Here is a 20,801-nt window from a genome sequence, read left to right as displayed (position 1 = left end):
GAAGTGAAGGAAAATCTCCCCAATAGGATACAGAAAGCAAAAAATAATCTGACAGGGGTTTTCTTACTCCGTTACTCTATCCAAAAAAAATAAAAACATTTTTGCCTATAGCTCTACTTGTTTGTTACCTTTTTGTCTATGTATATATATAAAAAATGTACATCCATCCTCTTTCCACATTTTCCAAAAACTGGGAGCAAGTAGAAATGGGTGAATGGTTCGGCCCGAGCATGAGTTTGGGTCATAGTTTGGGCTGTTCGCCCGTTCGACGAACGCTTGAATTATCGGGGTGTTCGGCCGTTTGTTCTGCCTGCTGAATTACCACAATGCACTGCACCACTGTACAGTGCCTTGGAATCCCTGATTTCCTGAAGCAATGAAAGCTTTGCCCAATCAGGGCATAGAGCACTGTCAGAGCCATGATTGGACGCTGTCACAATGAAGCTATCCAATCATAGCTCATTATTCTTAGTCCCGCCCCACACCATAAAAGTATTCTTACTTTCAATTGTGGACTTTATTAGTATTATTTTAACGTGGAGAGAGATAGAACAGGGCTACTAGCATTGAAATATACGGCGTTAAACTTGCAGTAACGCAAAGAAATATACTGTATTAAACAGTCACTACACTCACACTGTCTGAACTATCACTAGATTCACACTAATGTAAAGATAAATGGTGGTCACTACACTCACAGTGACTGATCTATCACTAGATTCACACTGACACATTCTACACTGACAATAGAATCAGAATAGCACACTAACTGTCTAGTAGGCCTGTTCTATCTCTCTCCACATCAAAATAATACTAACTGGATGTTCATTCAAAAAGCTTCTCCAGCCTCATCTGTTCCAGAATACTTCATCCATGACCATGCAAGGGTGAAGCTCCTTTCCAGCTCTCCCAGGATCCTACGCTAGGCCTCACACCCCCCCAGATGGGAATGGGGCCCCTGCTGCTGCCTAGTACTCCATTCTCCACGTCTCCCGGCTGACAACTCCTCCCCAGCGGGCTGTTACCTCAGTCTATATGGGAGGCGCGCCCCCTGCCAATTCCAGTTGGCTCCTCAGATGAGCTGCCTGCCACTCCAGTCCTAGGCCCTGCCCCTTTTCCAGATCATTCTTCCTGGAAGCAGGGGAGGCGACTCAGAACTAAAGCACAGGTGGTCACACCCACTACTGCACTAACCACTCCCTGCCCCCCAGATCAAAACAAACAGGCCCAGCCTGAAGCATAGGCCTGCCCAAATTTACCTGAACTGACAGTTTCCCTTCACAAAATCCTCACTCTAGCACCTACCTATGATAGAGGGTGCTACACAGGTTTCAAATTTTACTGAATCAATAAAAAGTTCATCAGAACTCTAAATGATCAAACATTTCAAGTAAACTTATCTCTAGTAATATATAGTACATTTTGACTTTGGGATCTTCATGCTGGCATCTTTTGGCACAAAAAAGGTTGGTCTTTGGTACAATGGATTGCGAAGCAGGAGAGGTGTGTATGGAGACAAGAGGTCATGTTTACATTAGGTAGGAAAGAACGAATTGGGTGGTGCAAGAGAAGGGATTCATGAATTGCATAGCTATATAGCTCCTTATCTCTCTTCATAAACTTAACAAGCTATAAAAAACAAAAAAGGAGCAAAATAAAACAATGGCAATCTTATCCTCACTCCTTCTTTGCAGCTTTTAACTGGAATTTGTTATTAAATATCATTTCAAAATATAAAAAGGATCCAACCCTGTATAGATACATGTAACAGTTGCCCCTTTAAGTATGAAAAAAAAAGAAAAATTCTCAAAAATGCTGTGAACAAAATCCTATTAATATTACCAGTGTTTTATCAGTGATAACGTAATGCATATACATATCAAAAAATGAAAAGCACTGTCAAAATATGCAGATTAAAGTCCTTATTCTACTGTGACCATTTCCAAGTCCTTGCACTTTAATTAAATGATTCCATTCCGCTGTGCATCTTTAAATGATTCCAAGAAAAAAAAGTGCTCCACCGCCAATGATGCAAATGCTCACTTACCTGAGCCAAAAGGCCTGCTGAATCGCAAACGTGTATAAGAATATTATTACAATCTCCCAGCATGGGATTCCAAGTTTTCTCCTTTTCCAGCTCACAGATGCTCCTTCCTCTCAGCAGGATATACACCAATCACCCAGAAAGAAGATAAACACGGTGATCGTGCAACACAGTTTTATTAAAAATGGTCCCTTTTAAAACCATTCCCCAAATATATGCGCTTACATGTCAAGGTGCCCAGACTGGCACCAGCTCGACCAGCATAAATGTTTTAACTCAAAGGATAATGTCCAGCACACTACCATTGAAATGGTACAGACAAAGGCGCCGTCTGCCTCACCGGATTCCAACGTGCATCTCACTGCTCAAACGGACGTGACGTCACATGCGGTCCATGGTCGAATAGATAGAGGATGGATTGCTGTCGTTATTCCCGTGGACCGCATATGATGTCATGTCCGTTTGAGCAGTGAGACGCAAAAATTTCAAATACATGTAAAATACTACGTATTGCTTGCTTGATGGCCTTTTTCACCTCTTTGTTCCTCAAGCTGTAAATAAGAGGGTTCAACATCTGGGTCATTACTGAGTAAAATACAGAAGCCACTTTGTTTTTATTGTCCCAGGCACTGGAAGGCGAATTCAAATAAGTAATAAAAACTGAAACAAAGAAGACGCAGGCGCACATGAGATGGGAAGAGCAAGTGCTGAATGCTTTCTGGCGTCCCTCAGAAGATTTTATACGTAATATGGTGGTAAAGATAAAAACATAAGAGACCAGGATTGTTGACAGTGAATAAAAACAATAACAACCAACAACGACAATAGTTAACATGCTGCAAAGAAGTGTTTTGGAGCAAGACAACCGGAGTATGGGAGGGACGTCACAGTAGAAATGGTCTATAAGATTCGAGGCACAGTAAGGGAGATTGAATAAGCAGCTGGTCTGTACAACTGACTGGAGGAAGCCCATGAAGAAGGAGAAACCAACAAGAGACAAACATTTTCTTTTGGTCATGATGGACACATAGTGAAGAGGGTGGCAGATAGCAGTGTAGCGGTCATATGACATACTGGAGAGTAGGATAACCTCAGTTCCTGCTAGGCCAGCAAAAAACAAAAATTGTAAGGCACAACCACTAAATGATATGGTCTTCCTGAGGGATGAAAGGTCAGACAACAATTTAGGAGTGATAGCTGTAGAGTAGAAAAGGTCAACTGCTGAAAGGCTACTCAAAAAGTAATACATTGGAGTGTGAAGGTTGGAGGCAACAAGGACAAGAATAATTATGCCAATGTTTCCGATTATGGTCACAAGGTACACCATCAAGAAAAAAGCAAAGAGGAACGGGATTAATTTATCACTACTGGTTAGCCCAGAAAATTCAAACACTGTCACCCGCGTGATGTTTTCCATAGCCATTGAGCTCTTTCTAGATTAGGAATGGACCTACATTTTGGATAATATGAGCAGGGATTTTTTAAATGAATCTTATGCCGAGAAAAATATGTAGACTGTTATAGCTGAACTCCTTCTACGAAAAAAAAAAACCTAATCATCTTAATAACTCAAACTTTTAGGTCAGCAACAAAGGACAAGCATGCAGCAAGCAAAGTTAGAAAGAGCTTTGTTCAACATGCAGTATATGTTCTACACCAGGAAGTATTGAAGTCATTGGATCCTCATGATAACCAGGCCACTATCATTTTCAGAAGAGAAGGAGAATAATGTTAGCCATGTTATTTCTTTCAGTAACGGCTCTTTCACACCAGTGGCAGTGTCTACCACTTTCTGAAAAGCTGAGCTAGATGTCTTTTCATTTGGGTGGTATTACATTGGCCGACAGTCATTTAGGAGGTGATCCTGGCACCTCTTTAATGTCTCTCTTTTTTATTCTCAAGAGGAATAAGCGTTTTGTCTCCTGGTTGAAGTGAGCTCCCATTGACTTCCCAGTGATCTCATTGACTATCAAACTCTGCAGGCCAATGTACTGAGTGCAAAGCAAAGCATCATGGCAATGGCATGTTTAATGCCCCGTTCAGTTATAATGTTAGAATTTAGGTGGACGGCCCTGGGGGTGGTAAGACCTCTGCTCAGCCACCTGTGTTTATTGCTTCCTGGTCACCCGTGTGAAACAGCCCTAAAGGTTTTCTGTATATCGCCATTACTACAGTTTTTTTTTTAGAAGAAGAAAAATTTAGTTTAGTGACTTCAGTACAATTTGAAACAATTAGCGAGTATATTTCTAAAGCAGCGAATGTGACATTCACCAAATATTCATTACGGTGTATCTTCCTGGTGTATATATTTTACATTTTAATAAATGCTTTATAAATATAATAATATAATAAATACCCATTAATTTCACTCATTGAGTTTCTAAGGCAAAATGTACTTGTTTTATTATTTTTTTAATTCAGAAGGAGTTTTGTGCATTTTGGGTAGTTTAGTGTATTTCAATTTATGTTCTAACGTTTCTTTACTGTCAGTTTTTTTCTTTTTGTTAAGAGCTTTACATTTCGATGCTTGGTAAATGTCACATTCAATGCTTTATAAACCTGCCCCTTTATATCACTTATTGAGGTACAAAATTTACTCTTTTTTTCTTTTCATTTAGAAGGTTTTTTTTTGCATTTTGGGTAATTTAGCTTATTTAATTTTCTGTTCTTACATTTTTTTAATTTCATATTTATTACTCCCAGTTTTTTCTTTTTGTTCAAAACTTTACATTTCAGTGCTTGGTAAATGTCATAGTCCATGCTTTATACATTTTGCCACTTAATTTCACTCATTGAGCTACTTAAATTACTTAAAATTGTACTTTTTATTTAGAAGGGTTTTTTTTGCATTTCGGGTAGTTTGGTTTATTTAATTTTATGATCTTGATTTTTTTAATTACATTTTTTCATTGTCAGTTTTTTTCTTTTTTTCAAAGGATGAAAAATAATGAGATTAATGAGTGGTGCTTTTTTAGCACAAGCACAGTCCAGGATACTTTGAAGTAGCCTCCATAACCCTCAGGAGCCATTTAAAAACCCAGTGGATCCTTAAAAACATCACAAAGCTACATAATTTCATCTTCCCCATTAACGTTTTGCTGTATTTTGCCCAATTGATAAAATTTTGGTGAAATGTTCTTATTTTCAAGGTAGAAAAATCTGTCATTTTCACTAAACCTTACTGACCAAGTAAACAAATTCGAAGCACGTTAAGGTTTCTGGATTGATCTACTTTTTATATACATGTTTAAAAATATCCTCACATTGTTCCTTTTTTTTTTGTAAATTATATTTATTCAGTTTAAAAGTTAAGGTATACAAAACAAAGCCTATTGGGCATATCCAACACAGAACAAAAAATAGAGGAAGAAAAAAATAAAAATAAAATAAAGGCACGCAAAACCAAAGTCAAATTGACCTTACTCAGTTCTGCTAGTAGGCACTAAGTGGGATTCAGGAGAACAATTACCCACATTACAATGAAATATGTTAAATACTGGGAAGCAGATAGACAATAATCATGGGGGCACTGACGGTGAGACAACTGTGTCCCTGAACTCCGTCTAGATATCCCATACCTTAGAGATTTTGTTAGGGCATCTTCAAGGTTCATATGGAAATTTTCGAGGTGGTGCTGATAAATATTGAACCTTACCCAGAAATTTTTTTAACTAGGAAGCTGTAAATTGCAGGGTGTACCGGCCAATTTGTCTATATTCAGTGGTGCAAAAAATAACTATTTATGATTTTAACATCTTTTTTTTTTGTTGATGTCCAAAGTGAACATGGCAGCACTTCCAGAACAATTCAATGTTGAAGAGCATAGGACCGTGATCAAGTTCCTGTTTCTCCAAGAGAAAGGTTCTAAGCAGATCCATGATGAAATGTCAAACTTTGGGTGACAGTGACCCTTCATATGCAACAGTAAAACATTGGGTTGTCAATTTTAAAACTAGCCATTTCGGTGTTGAAAGTGAGAAACCCAGTGGAAGGCCTGTTTCTGTCTCTGTGCCTGTAAATGTCAAAGCCATCCATGACTTGACCATGGAGGGCTGCCGAATATCAGCCAAAAGTATTGCTACATATCTGGGAATATCACGTGGGAGAGTTGGTGCCATTATCCACAACAACTTGGAAATAAGAAAGCTTGCAGCAAAGTGGATCCCAAAACTTTTGACAACCGAACTGTTGCATGACAACGCTTGGTCACACACTGCAGGTCAAACAATGGCAAAATAGACCTCCTTAGGCTTTCAAGTGATCAAATTTTATTTGAAGGGACTTTCATCACATTTCCTGAGATAATATTTAGAATAGTGTGGCATTTACAGCTTCCTAGGTCAATTTCTTCTGGGTAAGGCTCAATACTTATCAGCCCCCCCTCGTATACAATGGCACCATTTTATTAACAACAGACTTCCAGAAGTCTAAAGTAGAGGCCTGCGGATATTTCCATTTGAGGAGTATGGACTTGCGAGCATAAAACAATAACAGTCCTATAAAAATCCTCATGGCCCAAGAGGTAGCTAGCAAATGAACTAGACCCAATAGACAAACATCAATGAATACGGGTATCAAAATGGTAGTAACAAATGCATTAAGAAATTTTAGTCCAAAAAACTTTAATGCCCAGACAGTCCCAAAACATGTGTAAAAATGTGTCAGGGTCTTCCGAACAGCGCCAGCATTTAGATGAGTGTATGGAAAACATTTTATGTAACCGTTGGAGAGTGAAGTAGACTCTATAAAGAATTTTAAATTGTATAAATCTTTCCATGACGGAGACCAGGTGTTGCATAGGGTAATCCCACATATTCTCCCAATCATATTGTTACTTGTAAACATTCTTTTTGTTCTCTTTTACAGCTCCAGTGTTAAAATTTTTTGTTGAAGAACATGTACTAAAAAACAGTACATACAGTGCATTATAATAATTTTCAAGACCACAGATACAAAACTGAGATTCAATCCTTAAGGATGGAATTGGGCTGATTTACTAAAGGTGTTGAGAATCTTCGGGTAATAAATTGTGTGAATTTTGTTTTTAATTCTCCAATCAAGAGCAGATAAAATAGGGATTTGCTTTTCACATGATTGGATAAGTTAATTGAATATCTTCACTTTTTTTTTTTTTATGTGAAGATTCTAAGCTCCTTTAATAAGTCGGCTTAAAGTATTAATATGTAAAATATATATATTTTTTTTAAGTACATATCAAAAATTACTTTCAGGTAAATGATTCAGTTATAACAGAAAATATATGCTTCCTAAAAATACACTGTACTTGCCCTTTAGTAAAATCGGAGAAAATAGGGTGGCAGCTGAAACTGTGGTGAATCACGATGGACAATTTGTTGCCAAACTAAACAACAAATGGACTATATCTGGTTACCATTTTCTGTGCCATTTCCTCACCTCTCCTGTATTCATTCTCATATGATGTTAGAGATCATGGGAATCTGGAATATTTTTATAATATATCATATTAGCTTGGGAGCAATTCTCATCCATCCCAGAGCATATCATAAATTTGCATCAACAAACAAGGTCGGTAATAACTGATTTCTTGTGGATTAATTTATTGTGGCATTGAGGAATTCATCCTTTAGTTTGTGTTTCATGTATAATTTATCACAGCTATGAGCAGTGTGATAAATTATTATTAAGGTGCTAAAGGTATACACACCCCAAAACTTTTCAAAGATACATAGATGACATAGAATGATCACAGAGAACACTGATGACAGAAAAGGGCCCATCGAAGTACAAAGAAAGGCTTTTTCTTTTTACATTTTGGATAGAGTGGAGAGAGATTGGAACACCCGTCGGATTTTATTGCTCTTTATGCCATATCCCATTAAGGAGATTCATCCTCTCTTTGTGTCCTGCTTACCATTATCATTGAAAGAGAAAGTAAATAAAAAACTCACAAATTTTGGGTTGTCCCCAGAAAAGTAATAGCGTGCAAATCTTCCAAAGGGGACACTAGTTCTGGTGACTTGGGGGTTCCCAAGTGATTCCCTTAACTTTCAGGGATTTCATCTCACTTCCTGATTGGCTATGGGAAAGGAAGTGAAGGGAAATCTCCCCAATAGGATACAGAAAGCAAAAAATAATCTGATAGGGGTTATCTTACTCCGTTACTCTATCCAAAAAAAAAAACTAAAACATTTTTGTTTATAGTTCTACTTGTTTGTTACCTTTTTTTCTAAGAATGTTTAAGCAGTTGTGGACACTGGGTGTGCTATACTCATCACAAAAAAGTTATCAAAGTACGCAGGGCAAGTGTAAGCTGCCCTGTTCTTCTGCCTCTCTTGCACTTTCAGGCAATTCCCAGCTGTCTAAATGGCAGTCAGGAGTTGCTGTGGAAATACAACTGCTGTAAAAACAAACCAGATATCCATCCTTGTAGTGCACCAAAATAAGAAAAAGAACGGAATACACAAAGGTAATAACCCCATATACAAAACAATAATGTGATGGGCCGCTTTCTTCTTGTCTTTGGTTCACATCCTGTCCATCCCTCCCTTTTGCCCATTTTTTTATTTTAAGAACTTTTTAGCATCTCCCTTTCTTGCAAGTGTAAGCCGCTCAGTTCTTCTACCCCTCCTACACTTCTAGGCAATTTTCAGCTGTGAAAATGACAGTCAGGAGTTGCTGTAGAAATAAGACTGCGGTAAAAAAAAAACAGATGTCCATCCTTGTAGTGCACCAAAGTATATGAAGGACTAACTGCATAAAGCTCATAACCCCATGTACAGAAAAAATGGTGTTATGGGATTGTGTTGTTTTTGGTTCAGATCCAGTCCCTCCCTCCATTTACTTGGTTTTGTTTGTTTTTATTTAGACACTCTTTAGTATCTCCCTTTCTTGGATTTGAGAAAGAAGCAGCCATTTCTAATGCATTATCCCCCTGGAAGTCTGTCAGTGTGGTCCATTTCTTGTCCTGAACCAGCCCTACAACCGTGCGTTGACTTCACATCTGGGTTACATGGCATCCGGTGATGGCATCTCTGGTTTCTGTGGTTGCCATTTTGCTGGTCCTCTAGTATCCTGGTATTAGATTGTGTCTTGCACTCAAATGCTTTCCCTGGGCTCCCCTGCTTTAAATGGCCACAAGGTAGTGTTGATGGTTCAGGAGCTAAGAAAAATGTATAAAAAATGTACATCCATCCTCTTTCCACATTTTCCAAAAACTGGGAGCAAGTAGAAATGGGCAAACGGTTCGGCCCGAGCATGAGTTCGGGTCATAGTTTGGGCTGTTCGCCCGTTCAACGAACGCTTGAATTATCGGGGCGTTCGGCCTTTTGTTCTGCCCGCTGAATTACCACAAAGCACTGCACCACTGTACAGTGCCTTGGAATCCCTGATTTGCTGAAGCAATGAAAGCTTTGCCCAATCAGGGCATAGAGCACTGTCAGAGCCATGATTGGACGCTGTCACGATGACGCTATCCAATCATAGCTCATTACTTTTAGTCCTGCCCCACACTATAAAAGTATTCTTTCAATAGTGGACATTTTTAGTATTATTTTAACGTGGAGAGGATGATGTAGGGGAGGAGCATCATGACGTAGGAGGCGTGGCCCGGAAGCCCGAACCTCCATGCTCTCCCTCGCTGAGTGCGGCGTACCCACGCCATTAAAACAGCCGTACTGACCGGCCAGCTGGTCGGCCCGACGCGAGCAGCACAGCAGCATAGCACGGCATGCTGGTCCTAACCCCCGCACACGCCAGCTGAGCGGTCCCCGCTACCCGGACTTCCGCTCACCTACTCCGCCAGTACGCCGTTCTGCTGCCTGTTAGGAAGTCCCCTGCCAGCGGAGGAGACAGGCAGAGAGGAAGAGAGACAGCTGAATGGACCCAGCAGAGCTTGAGCTGCGGCGGTGGTAAGCCTGACAACTTGATAAGGCTTGATAGAGCTTTGTAGTGGCGTTGTGGTAATAAAGGGGGAAGGAGTTTGGGGATTAGGAAGCTAGACTTTTCCACCCCTTTGGAATATGTGTGAGGATTGAAGTGGGTTCACACTATGGAGGGTTCTACTCTCTATTGGTAGACCGGAGGAGTGGCACTTACAATTGATGCTGAAGAATGATGTGAGAGGCACTGGGCTGAAATATTGAGGACTTACTATTGCCTACTTGACACCCCAAGTAAACAGCCAGAGACAGTAACAAATAAACGGAAGCCAGACTGACTGGGGGAGAAATGAACTAAGTGGCCATAGTGAATAGTGATTATCGCCTGACCCGATGTGAAAGGTTTGGGAGGCCTAAAGGAGTATAGCTGAGGTTGGAAGCCGATTAAGTGGAGGACTGGTGACATCGGATGACATCTATTATGTTGGGCTTATAAATGCAAAATCTTTATCGGTTTCAGTATTAATCAGAACCATTGATGTACCATTGGAGCAAGGTGGAGGAAGAAGACAATTAATGTGGCCCCCCTAAACTTCTGTCTAAACATACCTTGGTGCTAAGCCTTAGTAACTGATGATATATGTACGTGGACGGTGCTCTGAAGGATAAAATAGGGTGGTCTGCTTATAAGGGTTTAGCAACTGACTTTTTGTAAAATTATTGAACAGGACCTGAACTAAGGTGTATTTGAATCTGTAACAGGAACGCTTGGGGTTAAGGGTATAGGTGGTAAGGTGGTGTATAACATAACTGGTTAGAGTTGGGTTAGAGAAACGTAGGTTGCGAGGCCGGTTGTAGGGACTATAAATTTGGTAACGCTCCTGTTGAACAGAGAGTGTCCTCCCCTGGCCATCATGAGAGGGAAAGTAAGTAAAACTAATAAATCAATCACCCCAGTCTCAAGTCCATTAGGAATTCAGAAATACATGGCCGCAAACTCCAGTATAAGAGAAGAGGAGACCGGGAGTCCTAGAGCGGAGAAACCTCTTCGGTCTGGACCTAGTAGGCAGAGGGGGGAAGAGAGTAGAGGAGGGAAGAGTATCTTCACAAAGTTAACTGAGACAAAGAAAAATGGAGTGGGTTTACGGGGTGGCGAAGTGAGACGGGGGGAGTTCAGGAAGGGGGGGTGGACACAGAGGAAGGAGAGTTAGCTTCAGGAGGCTATGCCCAGACCCCGCCCCTAGAACAAACCCCGCAATTAAGAGAGATGCTCTTGGAGATGCTCTCGAGAATGGAAACCTCTCTAAAGGCAGAAATCGCTACAATAAGGGCAGATATTGGGCAAGTATTGGGGAGAGTAGAGGAGATAGAAAATAGAGTAGAGGCCCATGACCAAAAGATAGAGGGAATACTAGGGCAGGTATCAGCTTTACGAAAGGGAAATAGAACACTAATGTATAAATTAGAAGATCAGGAGAATCGGAGCAGAAGAAAGAACTTACGAATAAAAGGGCTCCCCGAGACCCACAGTAATTTAACGCTTAGAGAAATAGCCCAACAAATATTTAATTCCCTGCTAGATAAGGCAGTCTCAGAATCACTAAGAATAGACAGAATACATAGAACAGCACGATCCTCAGGATTAAGGTCAGAAGCTCCGCGAGACGTAATAGTGAGGTTTCATTATGTTGAGGAAAAAATGCAGGTAATGGGAAGGATTAGAACAATGCCAGGGGTGACCTACGGGGGCGCAAAACTGCAGATTTATTCAGATTTAGTGGTAGAGACGCTAAGGAGAAGGAGACGGCTAAAACCGCTTACGGAATTAATGGTTGCAGCCGATATCCCATATCAATGGGGGTTTCCGACATGCCTGATAGGGAAGAAAGAGGGACATTCTGTGGTTCTGCGCTTCCCAGAGGATCTGCAAGAGTTTTGTGACTGCTTAGATATAAAACCTACCCCACAGTTAGATTGGGAGAGGGAGGATGATGTGGGGGAGATATGGAAAAGGCCCCAAAGTAGGGTGGTTCAGGAAACCCGGGTCAGATGGAGAGAGAGAGGAACGGTCAGTAATACTTGAAGCTAATTTAACTCAGGAATATAGGTTAGGGGGTTTAGGTGGAGGGGGGGAGGGGGGGCAGGGAGGGGTCTCTGACGGACGTGGGTGTGAGCCCCAGGGACACTATGGGTGAGAGGCGACCACGGATAATGGTCAACCAGAACCATAGAAAATTTCAGAAATAACAGGAAAGAGGGAGTCCTACCCAGTCTTCCGAGATGTTCCGTTATAGGACGGGGGAGGGTGGGGGGTGGGACAGGGGGGTTTGGGAAATTTGTTTTTTTTGTTGTTTTGGGTTGTTTTATTTTTTGGGCTCTCACTCGATCCTTCCATAGATGTTGCAAGAACGGGCACCGCTGGGTTCACGACACACCAAAAAGAGAAGAAATTAACCAAGCTTTAGAAGTAAAGTATGGTAGTAATTAATGTAGTTACCTATAATGTAAGGGGCTTAAATACAAAAAAGAAAAGATATAGGATAAACGATGAACTACAATATTTGGAAGCAAATATAGTGTGCCTTCAGGAGACACACATAACATACACTTCAGGTATTAGATTAAACTCAGTTGATTTCCCGGTGTGGATTTATGGGGATTCCCCTTCCTCTTATTCCAGAGGAGTGGCGATTGGCTTTGGTAGAACAATGAGATTTGAATTAGAAGAGCGACTAGTGGACCCAGAGGGAAGGTACCTGTGTGTAAAAGGTATATTGTTAAACATGAAATGTACAATTGTAAATGTTTATGCTCCGAATAAGAACTCGGATAAATTCTTAATGAATGTGTTAAAGAAAATAGAAGATTTTAAGGAGGGTAAATTGATATTAGCAGGAGACTTTAATTGGAGTATGGATGCTAAAAAAAAAATGCTACAGATGGAGGGAATGGGCCCCCTGAACATAAAGAGAGAACGTTTTTAAGGTCTTTAGCTATTTACCAGCTACAAGACGCTTGGTGGGCGCTTCACCCAAGGGACAGGGACTATACCTGTTTCTCCCCAGGCCATGGCTCTTTCTCCAGAATAGATTATATCTTTTTGGAACACCAGTTCCTGTCTGCACTTAAGAAAGCTGAAATAAAAACAATAACGGTATCAGACAACGCACCAGTAAAAATTCAACTGGAGATAGGGGAAGTCTGTGGACCGGGGACAAACTGGAGGCTTAATTAATCATTGTTACAGGACAAGGAATCAGTAAGTAGGATTTAGCAAGAGGTGGAACAATTCTTCAGATTAAATGATACCCCAGGAATCCCCAGTCCAATACTATGGGAAACACACAAAGTAGTAATAAGAGGGGTATTAATAGGGATTGGAGCGGGGAAAAAGAAGGAGAGGGAAAAAAGGAAAATTCAGAAACTAAAACAGAGTAAGAGACCAAGGGGGATACCGGAGAGTCAGGACCTAATAACGAAGAAGAGAGAGCTGGAGGATTGCCTAGAGCAGGAGAGAAAGGCTGCTTATCATATCCTTGATAAGGAAAGATATCAATGGGGAAATAAATCAGGCAAATTGTTGGCTAGGAGGGTGAAGGAAAAAAATAGTAGAACTTTTATCCCAAAAGTGAGAGATAGGGAAGGGGAAGTATAAAATATGCCGGAGAATATAGTGAATACGTTTTATGCATATTATAGTGCCCTTTATAACATAGGACATCTGGATAGTGGGGAGAGTGGGGCCCAAGATGAAATAAGGGATTATCTGAGGGGGTTAGATTTGCACAGGGCTACGCAAGAAGAAATGGATGCATTAGAAGCCACAATCTCAAATGAGGAAGTTGAGAGAGCAATCAAAAATATAGCTGTGGGAGGTTGCCCTGGCCCCGACGGGTTCCCGATCTCATACTATAAGTAATTTCAAAAACAGCTAGCTCCAAAATTGTGTGAGTATTTTAATGTAGTGGGGAATGGAGGCAAATTTAGAGAAGAGACATTGCTGATGCATATAGCATTGATCTTGAAAGAAGCAAAGGACCCTATGGCAGTTGAAAGCTATAGACCAATCTCCCTATTGAATTCAGATATTAAACTGTTCGCAAAAATTATTGTGGAGCGATTAAGGCCAGATTGGATACAGAGGGATCAGGTTGGATTTATCCAAGGGAGAGAGGGGAGGGATAACGTATTGAAGACCACTATGTTAATGCAGGAAGCAATCAGGCAGGGTGCCCCCACTGTACTCTTGTCTATAGATGCTGAAAAAGCATTCAACAGGGTCAGTTGGGGTTCCTCTTTGAAACATTGAGACACTGCAGAATAGGAGAAAGGATGAGAGGATGGATAGAAGCTCTTTATCACCATCCCAAAGCTAGAATAAGAATTAACGGGACCCTGTCCTGCCCCCTTGAACTTTTCAATGGGGCAAGACAGGGATGCCCACTTTCCCTGCTTCTGTTTATAATGACGTTAGAACCCCTCTTGGCGGCTATCAGGAAAAATCAAGATATTCAGGGAATATGGGTGAAGGGGAGAGAATATAAGATTGCCGCTTTTGCAGATGACCTTCTGCTCTATATCTCTAACTCTAGGATTTCTATCCCGGGGATAATGAAGGAACTCTTAAAATTTGGGAAACTCTCTAATTTTAAAGTGAATATGACTAAATCTGAAATATTAAATCTAAATTTATTGGTAGAAGAACAGAACGCACTTCAGGTTAAATTGCCTTTCAGATGGTGCCCGAAAGAATTAGGCTACTTGGGAATAAAATTGACAGTAAAAATGGGAGGCTTGTTCGAGGCTAACTATATCCCTCTTCTGAATAAAATTAAGCAGCATTTAGGCAAGATTCAATATAAAGCTCTTTCATGGATGGGGAGAATAAATGTAGTTAAGATGTTTATTTTACCAATATTTACATATACATGTCAAATGGTTCCAATCCTATTACCACAAGCATATGGGTGGCGTTTAACACTCTGACTAGAGGTAAGGATAGAGGAGGCTTGGCACTACCCGATTTTAAAAAGTATTATGAGGCTATTATGATATCACGAGTTACGGATTGGATTCACAATGAAAAGGGCAAGGACTGGGTGGAACTAGAAATTAAGTTAAGCACAAATAATATTGGAGAGTTAATATGGATACCGGCAAGATGCAGAGAATTAGGGGTTAACACAAGTATATTGACAAAAAGTTCACTTCGGATTTGGGACACAATAAATAAGAGACATGATTGGGAACACAATTTACCATTAATCACGCTTTTAGACACTACATTTTTTAGACCAGGGCAAGAGGAATATATATATATTTTAGTAGGTGGGCCAAGAAAGATAGCATTAGGTTACAGGAGGTTATGGGCATTCCCTGATCCCTTGCCTATTTAATTCTGCTAAGGCATTGATACCGCGAAGATGGAAAACTCAGGAACCTCCTACAATGAAGGAATGGGTAGAAAGATTAGAAAGGATAAGAAATATTGAAGAGACGGTATTCAAGTCAGAGCACTCAGAGGAGAGGTACCAGAACAAGTGGTGGCAATGGCTGCAATTTAGAAAAACTGAAAACTACCTGAAGTTACTCGAATGTTAGTGAGACATAATATTGGAAGGATCGAGTGAGAGAGGGGTGGGGGGGGGGGGGGGGGTTGGGTCAAAGGAAGTATTTAATAGAAAAAAAATTGTATGGATGTAACTTTTTGTAAAGGAGAGATAATGTTTGATAATTTTGAAAATAAAGAATAATAGTATTTTAACGTGGAGAGAGATAGAACAGGGCTACTAGCATTGAAATATATGGCGTTAAACTTGCAGTAACGCAAAGAAATATACTGTATTAAACAGTCACTACACTCACACTGTCTGAACTATCACTAGATTCACTCTAATGTAAAGATAAATGGTGGTCACTACACTCACAGTGACTGATCTATCACTAGATTCACACTAAACTGATATTCTACACTGACAATAGAATCAGAATAGCACACTAACTGTTTAATAGGCCTGTTTTATCTCTCTCCACATCAAAATAATACTAACTGGATGTACATTCAAAAAGCTTCTCCAGCCCCATCTGTTCCAGAATACTTTATCCATGACCATGTAAGGGTGAAGCTCCTTTCCAGCTCTCCCAGGCTCCTCCGCTAGGCCTCACACCCCCTCAGATGGGAATGGGGCCCCTGCTGCTGCCTAGTACTCCATTCTCCACGTCTCTCAGCTGACAACTCCTCCCCAGCGGGCTGTTACCTCAGTCTATATGGGAGGTGCGCCCCCTGCCAATTCCAGTTGGCTCCTCAGATGAGCTGCCTGCCACTCCAGTCCTAGGCCCTGCCCCTCTTCCAGATCATTCTTCCTGGAAGCAGGGGACGCGACTCAGAAATAAAGCACAGGTGGTCACACCCACTGCTACACTAACCACTCCCTGACCCCCAGATCAAAACAAACAGGCCCAGCCTGAAGCATAGGCCTGCCCAAATTTACCTGAACTGACAGTTTCCTTTTACAAAATCCTCACTCTAGCACCTACCTATGATAGGGGGTGCTACACAAGTTTCAAATTTTACTGACTCAATACAAAGTTAATCAGAACTCTAAATGATCAAACATTTCAAGTTCACATATCTCTAGTAATATATAGTACATTTTGTCTTTGGGATCTTCATGCTGGCATCTTTTGGCACAAAAAAGGTTGGTCTTTGGTACAATGGATTGCGAAGCAGGAGAGGTGTGTATGGAGACAAAAGGTCATGTTTACATTAAGTAGGAAAGAATGAATTGGTTGGTGCAAGAGAAGGGATTAATGAATTGCATAGCTATATAGCTCCTTATCTCTCTTCCAAAACTTAACAAGCTATAAAAAACAAAAAAGGAGCAAAATAAAACAATGGCAATCTTATCCTCACTCCTTCTTTTAGCTTGTAACTGGAATTTGTTATTAAATATCATTTCAAAATATAAAAAGGAGCCAACCCTGTGTAGATACATGTAACAGTTGCCCCTTTAAGTATATAAAAAAAAAATTCACAAAAATGCTGTGAACAAAATCCTATTAATATTACCAGTGTTCTATCAGTGATAACGTAATGCATATACATATCAAAAAAAATGAAAATGAAAATGAAATCAAAATATGCAGATTAAAGTCCTTATTTAACTGTGACCATTTCCAAGTCCTTGCACTTTAATTAAATGATTCCAATCTGCCGTGCATCTTTATATGATTCCAAGAAAAAAAAGTGCTCCACCAGCAATGATGCAAATGCTCACTTACCAGAGCCAAAAGGCCTGCTGGACCGCAAACGTGTATAAGGATATTATTACAATCTCCCAGCATGGGGTTCCAAGTTTTCTCCTTTTCCAGCTCACAGATGCTCCTTCCTCTCAGCAGGATATACACCAATCACCCAGAAAGAAGATAAACACGGTGATCGTGCAACACAGTTTTATTAAAAATGGTCCCTTTTAAAACCAATCCCAAAATATATGCGCTTACATGTCAAGGTGCCCAGACTGGCACCAGCTCGACCAGCATAAATGTTTTAACTCAAAGGATAATGTCCAGCACACTGCCATTGAAATGGTACAGACAAAGGCGACGTCTGCCTCACCGGATTCCAACGTGCATCTCACTGCTCAAACGGACATGACGTCACATGCGGTCCATGGTCGAATAGATAGAGGATGGATTGCTGTCGCTATTCCCGTGGACCGCATATGATGTCATGTCCGTTTGAGCAGTGAGACGCAAAAATTTCAAATACATGTAAAATACTACGCATTGCTTGCTTGATGGCCTTTTCACCTCTTTGCTCCTCAAGCTGTAAATAAGAGGGTTCAACATCTGGGTCATTACTGAGAAAAAGACAGAAGCCACTTTGTTTTTATTGTCCCAGGCACTGGAAGGCGAATTCAAATAAGTAATAAAAACTGAAACAAAGAAGACGCAGGCGCACATGAGATGGGAAGAGCAAGTGCTGAACGCTTTCTGGCGTCCCTCAGACGATTTTATACGTAATATGGTGGTAAAGATAAAAACATAAGAGACCAGGATTGTTGACAGTGAATAAAAACAATAACAACCAACAACGACAATAGTTAACATGCTGCAAAGAAGTGTTTTGGAGCAAGACAACCGGAGTATGGGAGGGACGTCACAGTAGAAATGGTCTATAAGATTCGAACCACAGTAATGGAGATTGAATAAGCAGCTGGTCTGTACAACTGACTGGAGGAAGCCCATGAAGAAGGAGAAACCAACAAGAGACAAACATTTTCTTTTGGTCATGGAAACATAGTGAAGAGGGTGGCAGATAGCAGTGTAGCGGTCATATGATATACTGGAGAGTAGGATAACCTCAGATCCTGCTAGGCCAGCAAAAACAAAAATTGTAAGGCACAACCACTAAATGATATGGTCTTCCTGAGGAATGAAAGGTCAGACAACAATTTAGGAGTGATAGCTGTAGAGTAGAAAAGGTCAACTGCTGAAAGGCTACTCAAAAAGTAATACATTGGAGTGTGAAGGTTGGAGGCAACAAGGACAAGAATAATTATGCCAATGTTCCCGATTATGGTCACAAGGTACACCATCAAGAAAAAAGCAAAGAGGAACGGGATTAATTTATCATTATTGGTTAGCCCAGAAAATTCAAACACTGTCATCCACGTGATGTTTTCCATAGCCATTGAGCTTTTTATAGATTAGGAATGGACCTTCATTTTGGATAATAGGAGCAGGGATTTTTTTAAATGAATCTTATGCCGAGAAAAAATATGTAGACTGTTATAGCTGAACTCCTTCTACAAAAAAAAAACCTAATCATCTTGTTAACTCAAACTTTTAGGTCAGCAACAAAGGACAAGCATGCAGCAAGCAAAGTTAGAAAGAGCTTTGTTCAACATGCAGTATATGTTCCACACCAGGAAGTATTGAAGTCATTGGATCCTCATGATATAACCAGACCACTATCATTTTCAGAAGAGAAGGAGAATAATGTTAGCCATGTTATTTCTTTCAGTAACGGCTCTTTCACACCAGTGACAGTGCCTACTACTTTCTGAAAAGCTGAGCTAGATGTCTTTTCATTTGGGTGGTATTACAATGGCCGACATTTATTTAGGAGGTGATCCTGGCACCTCTTGAATGTCTCTTTTTTATTCTCAAGAGGAATAGGCATTTTGTCTCCTGGTTGAAGTGAGCTCCCATTGACTTCCCAGTGATCTCATTGACTATCAAACTCTGCAAGCCAATGTAAAATTACTGTGGGTGCGAAGCAAAGCATCATGGCCATGGCAAGTTTAATGCCCCGTTCAGTTATAATGTTAGAATTTAGGTGGATGGCCCTGAGGGTGCTAAGACCTCTGCTCTGCCACCTGTGTTTATTGCTTCCTGGCCACCCGTGTGAAACAGCCCTAAAGGTTTTCTGTATATCGCCATTACTACAGTTTTTTTTTTAGAAGAAGAAAAATTTAGTTTAGTGACTTCAGTACAATTTGAAACAATTAGCGAGTATATTTATAAAGCAGCGAATGTGACATTCACCAAATATTCATTACGGTGTATCTTTCTGGTGTATATATTTTACATTTTAATAAATGCTTTATAAATATAATAATATAATAAATATCCATTAATTTCACTCATTGAGCTTCTAAGGCAAAATGTACTTGTTTTATTATTTTTTTAATTCAGAAGGAGTTTTGTGCATTTTGGGTAGTTTAGTGTATTTCAATTTATGTTCTAACGTTTCTTTACTGTCAGTTTTTTTCTTTTTGTTAAGAGCTTTACATTTCGATGCTTGGTAAATGTCACATTCAATGCTTTATAAACCTGCCCCTTTATGTCACTTATTGAGGTACAAAATTTACTCTTTTTTTTCTTTTAATTTAGAAGGGGTTTTTTGCATTTTGGGTAATTTAGCTTATTAAATTTTCTGTTCTTACATTTTTTTAATTTCATATTTATTACTCCCAGTTTTTTCTTTTTGTTCAAAACTTTACATTTCAGTGCTTGGTAAATGTCATAGTCCATGCTTTATACATTTTGCCACTTAATTTCACTCATTGAGCTACTTAAATTACTTAAAATTGTACTTTTTATTTAGAAGGGTTTTTTTTGCATTTCGGGTAGTTTGGTTTATTTAATTTTATGATCTTGATTTTTTTAATTACAATTTTTCATTGTCAGTTTTTTTCTTTTTTTCAAAGGATGAAAAATAATGAGATTAATGAGTGGTGCTTTTTTAGCACAAGCACAGTCCAGGATACTTTGAAGTAGCCTCCATAATCCTCAGGAGCCATTTAAAAACCCAGTGGGTCCTTAAAAACATCACAAAGCTACATAATTTCATCTTCCCCATTAACGTTTTGCTGTATTTTGCCCAATTGATAACATTTTGGTGAAATGTTCTTATTTTCAAGGTAGCAAAATCTGTCATTTTCACTAAACCTTACTGACCAAGTAAACAAATTCGAAGCACGTTAAGGTTTCTGGATTGATCTACTTTTTATATACATGTTTAAAAATATCCTCACATTGTTACTTTTGTTTTTTGTAAATTATATTTATTCTGTTTAAAAGTTAAGGTATACAAAACAAAGCCTATTGGGCATATCCAACACAGAACAAAAAAAATGGAGGAAGAAAAAAATAAAAATAAAATAAAGGCACGCAAAACCAAAGTCAAATTGACCTTACTCAGTTCTGCTAGTAGGCACTAAGTGGGATTCAGGAGAACAATTACCCAGATTACAATGAAATATGTTAAATACTGGGAAGCAGATAGACAATAACCATGGGGGCACGGACGGTGAGACAACCGTGTCCCTGAATTCCGTCTAGATATCCCATACCTTAGAGATTTTGTTAGGGCATCTTCAAGGTTCATA

The 20,801-nt window shown here is 39.8% G+C and overlaps 1 protein-coding gene and 1 pseudogene across 1 annotated transcript; both read right to left on the bottom strand.

The window, feature by feature from the left end:
• Window positions 1-583: 583 nt before the first annotated feature.
• Window positions 584-4,579, bottom strand: LOC143961530 (olfactory receptor 5AR1-like). The gene has a single exon (XM_077470826.1). It carries the CDS (start codon window positions 3,465-3,467, stop codon window positions 2,472-2,474), a length of 996 nt encoding a protein of 331 aa, XP_077326952.1. The 5' UTR covers window positions 3,468-4,579; the 3' UTR covers window positions 584-2,471.
• A 13,029-nt stretch (window positions 4,580-17,608) lies between these two features.
• LOC143962420 (olfactory receptor 5AR1-like) lies at window positions 17,609-18,599 on the bottom strand (annotated as a pseudogene).
• Between the last annotated feature and the right edge of the window lie 2,202 nt (window positions 18,600-20,801).

The sequence above is a fragment of the Lithobates pipiens genome, unplaced genomic scaffold (genome assembly GCF_037356315.1).
Source record: "Lithobates pipiens isolate NorthernLeopardFrog02 unplaced genomic scaffold, aLitPip1_a1.2 Scaffold_8, whole genome shotgun sequence".
NCBI classification, from domain to species: domain Eukaryota; kingdom Metazoa; phylum Chordata; class Amphibia; order Anura; family Ranidae; genus Lithobates; species Lithobates pipiens.
Note: the sequence above shows the minus strand (reverse complement) of the source record. Positions and strands in the feature narration are given on the sequence as shown.

Coding starts and splice junctions, on each gene's coding strand:
- LOC143961530 (XM_077470826.1), bottom strand. CDS start 3,467: ATGGCTATGGAAAACATCACGCGGGTGACAGTGTTTGAATTTTCTGGG.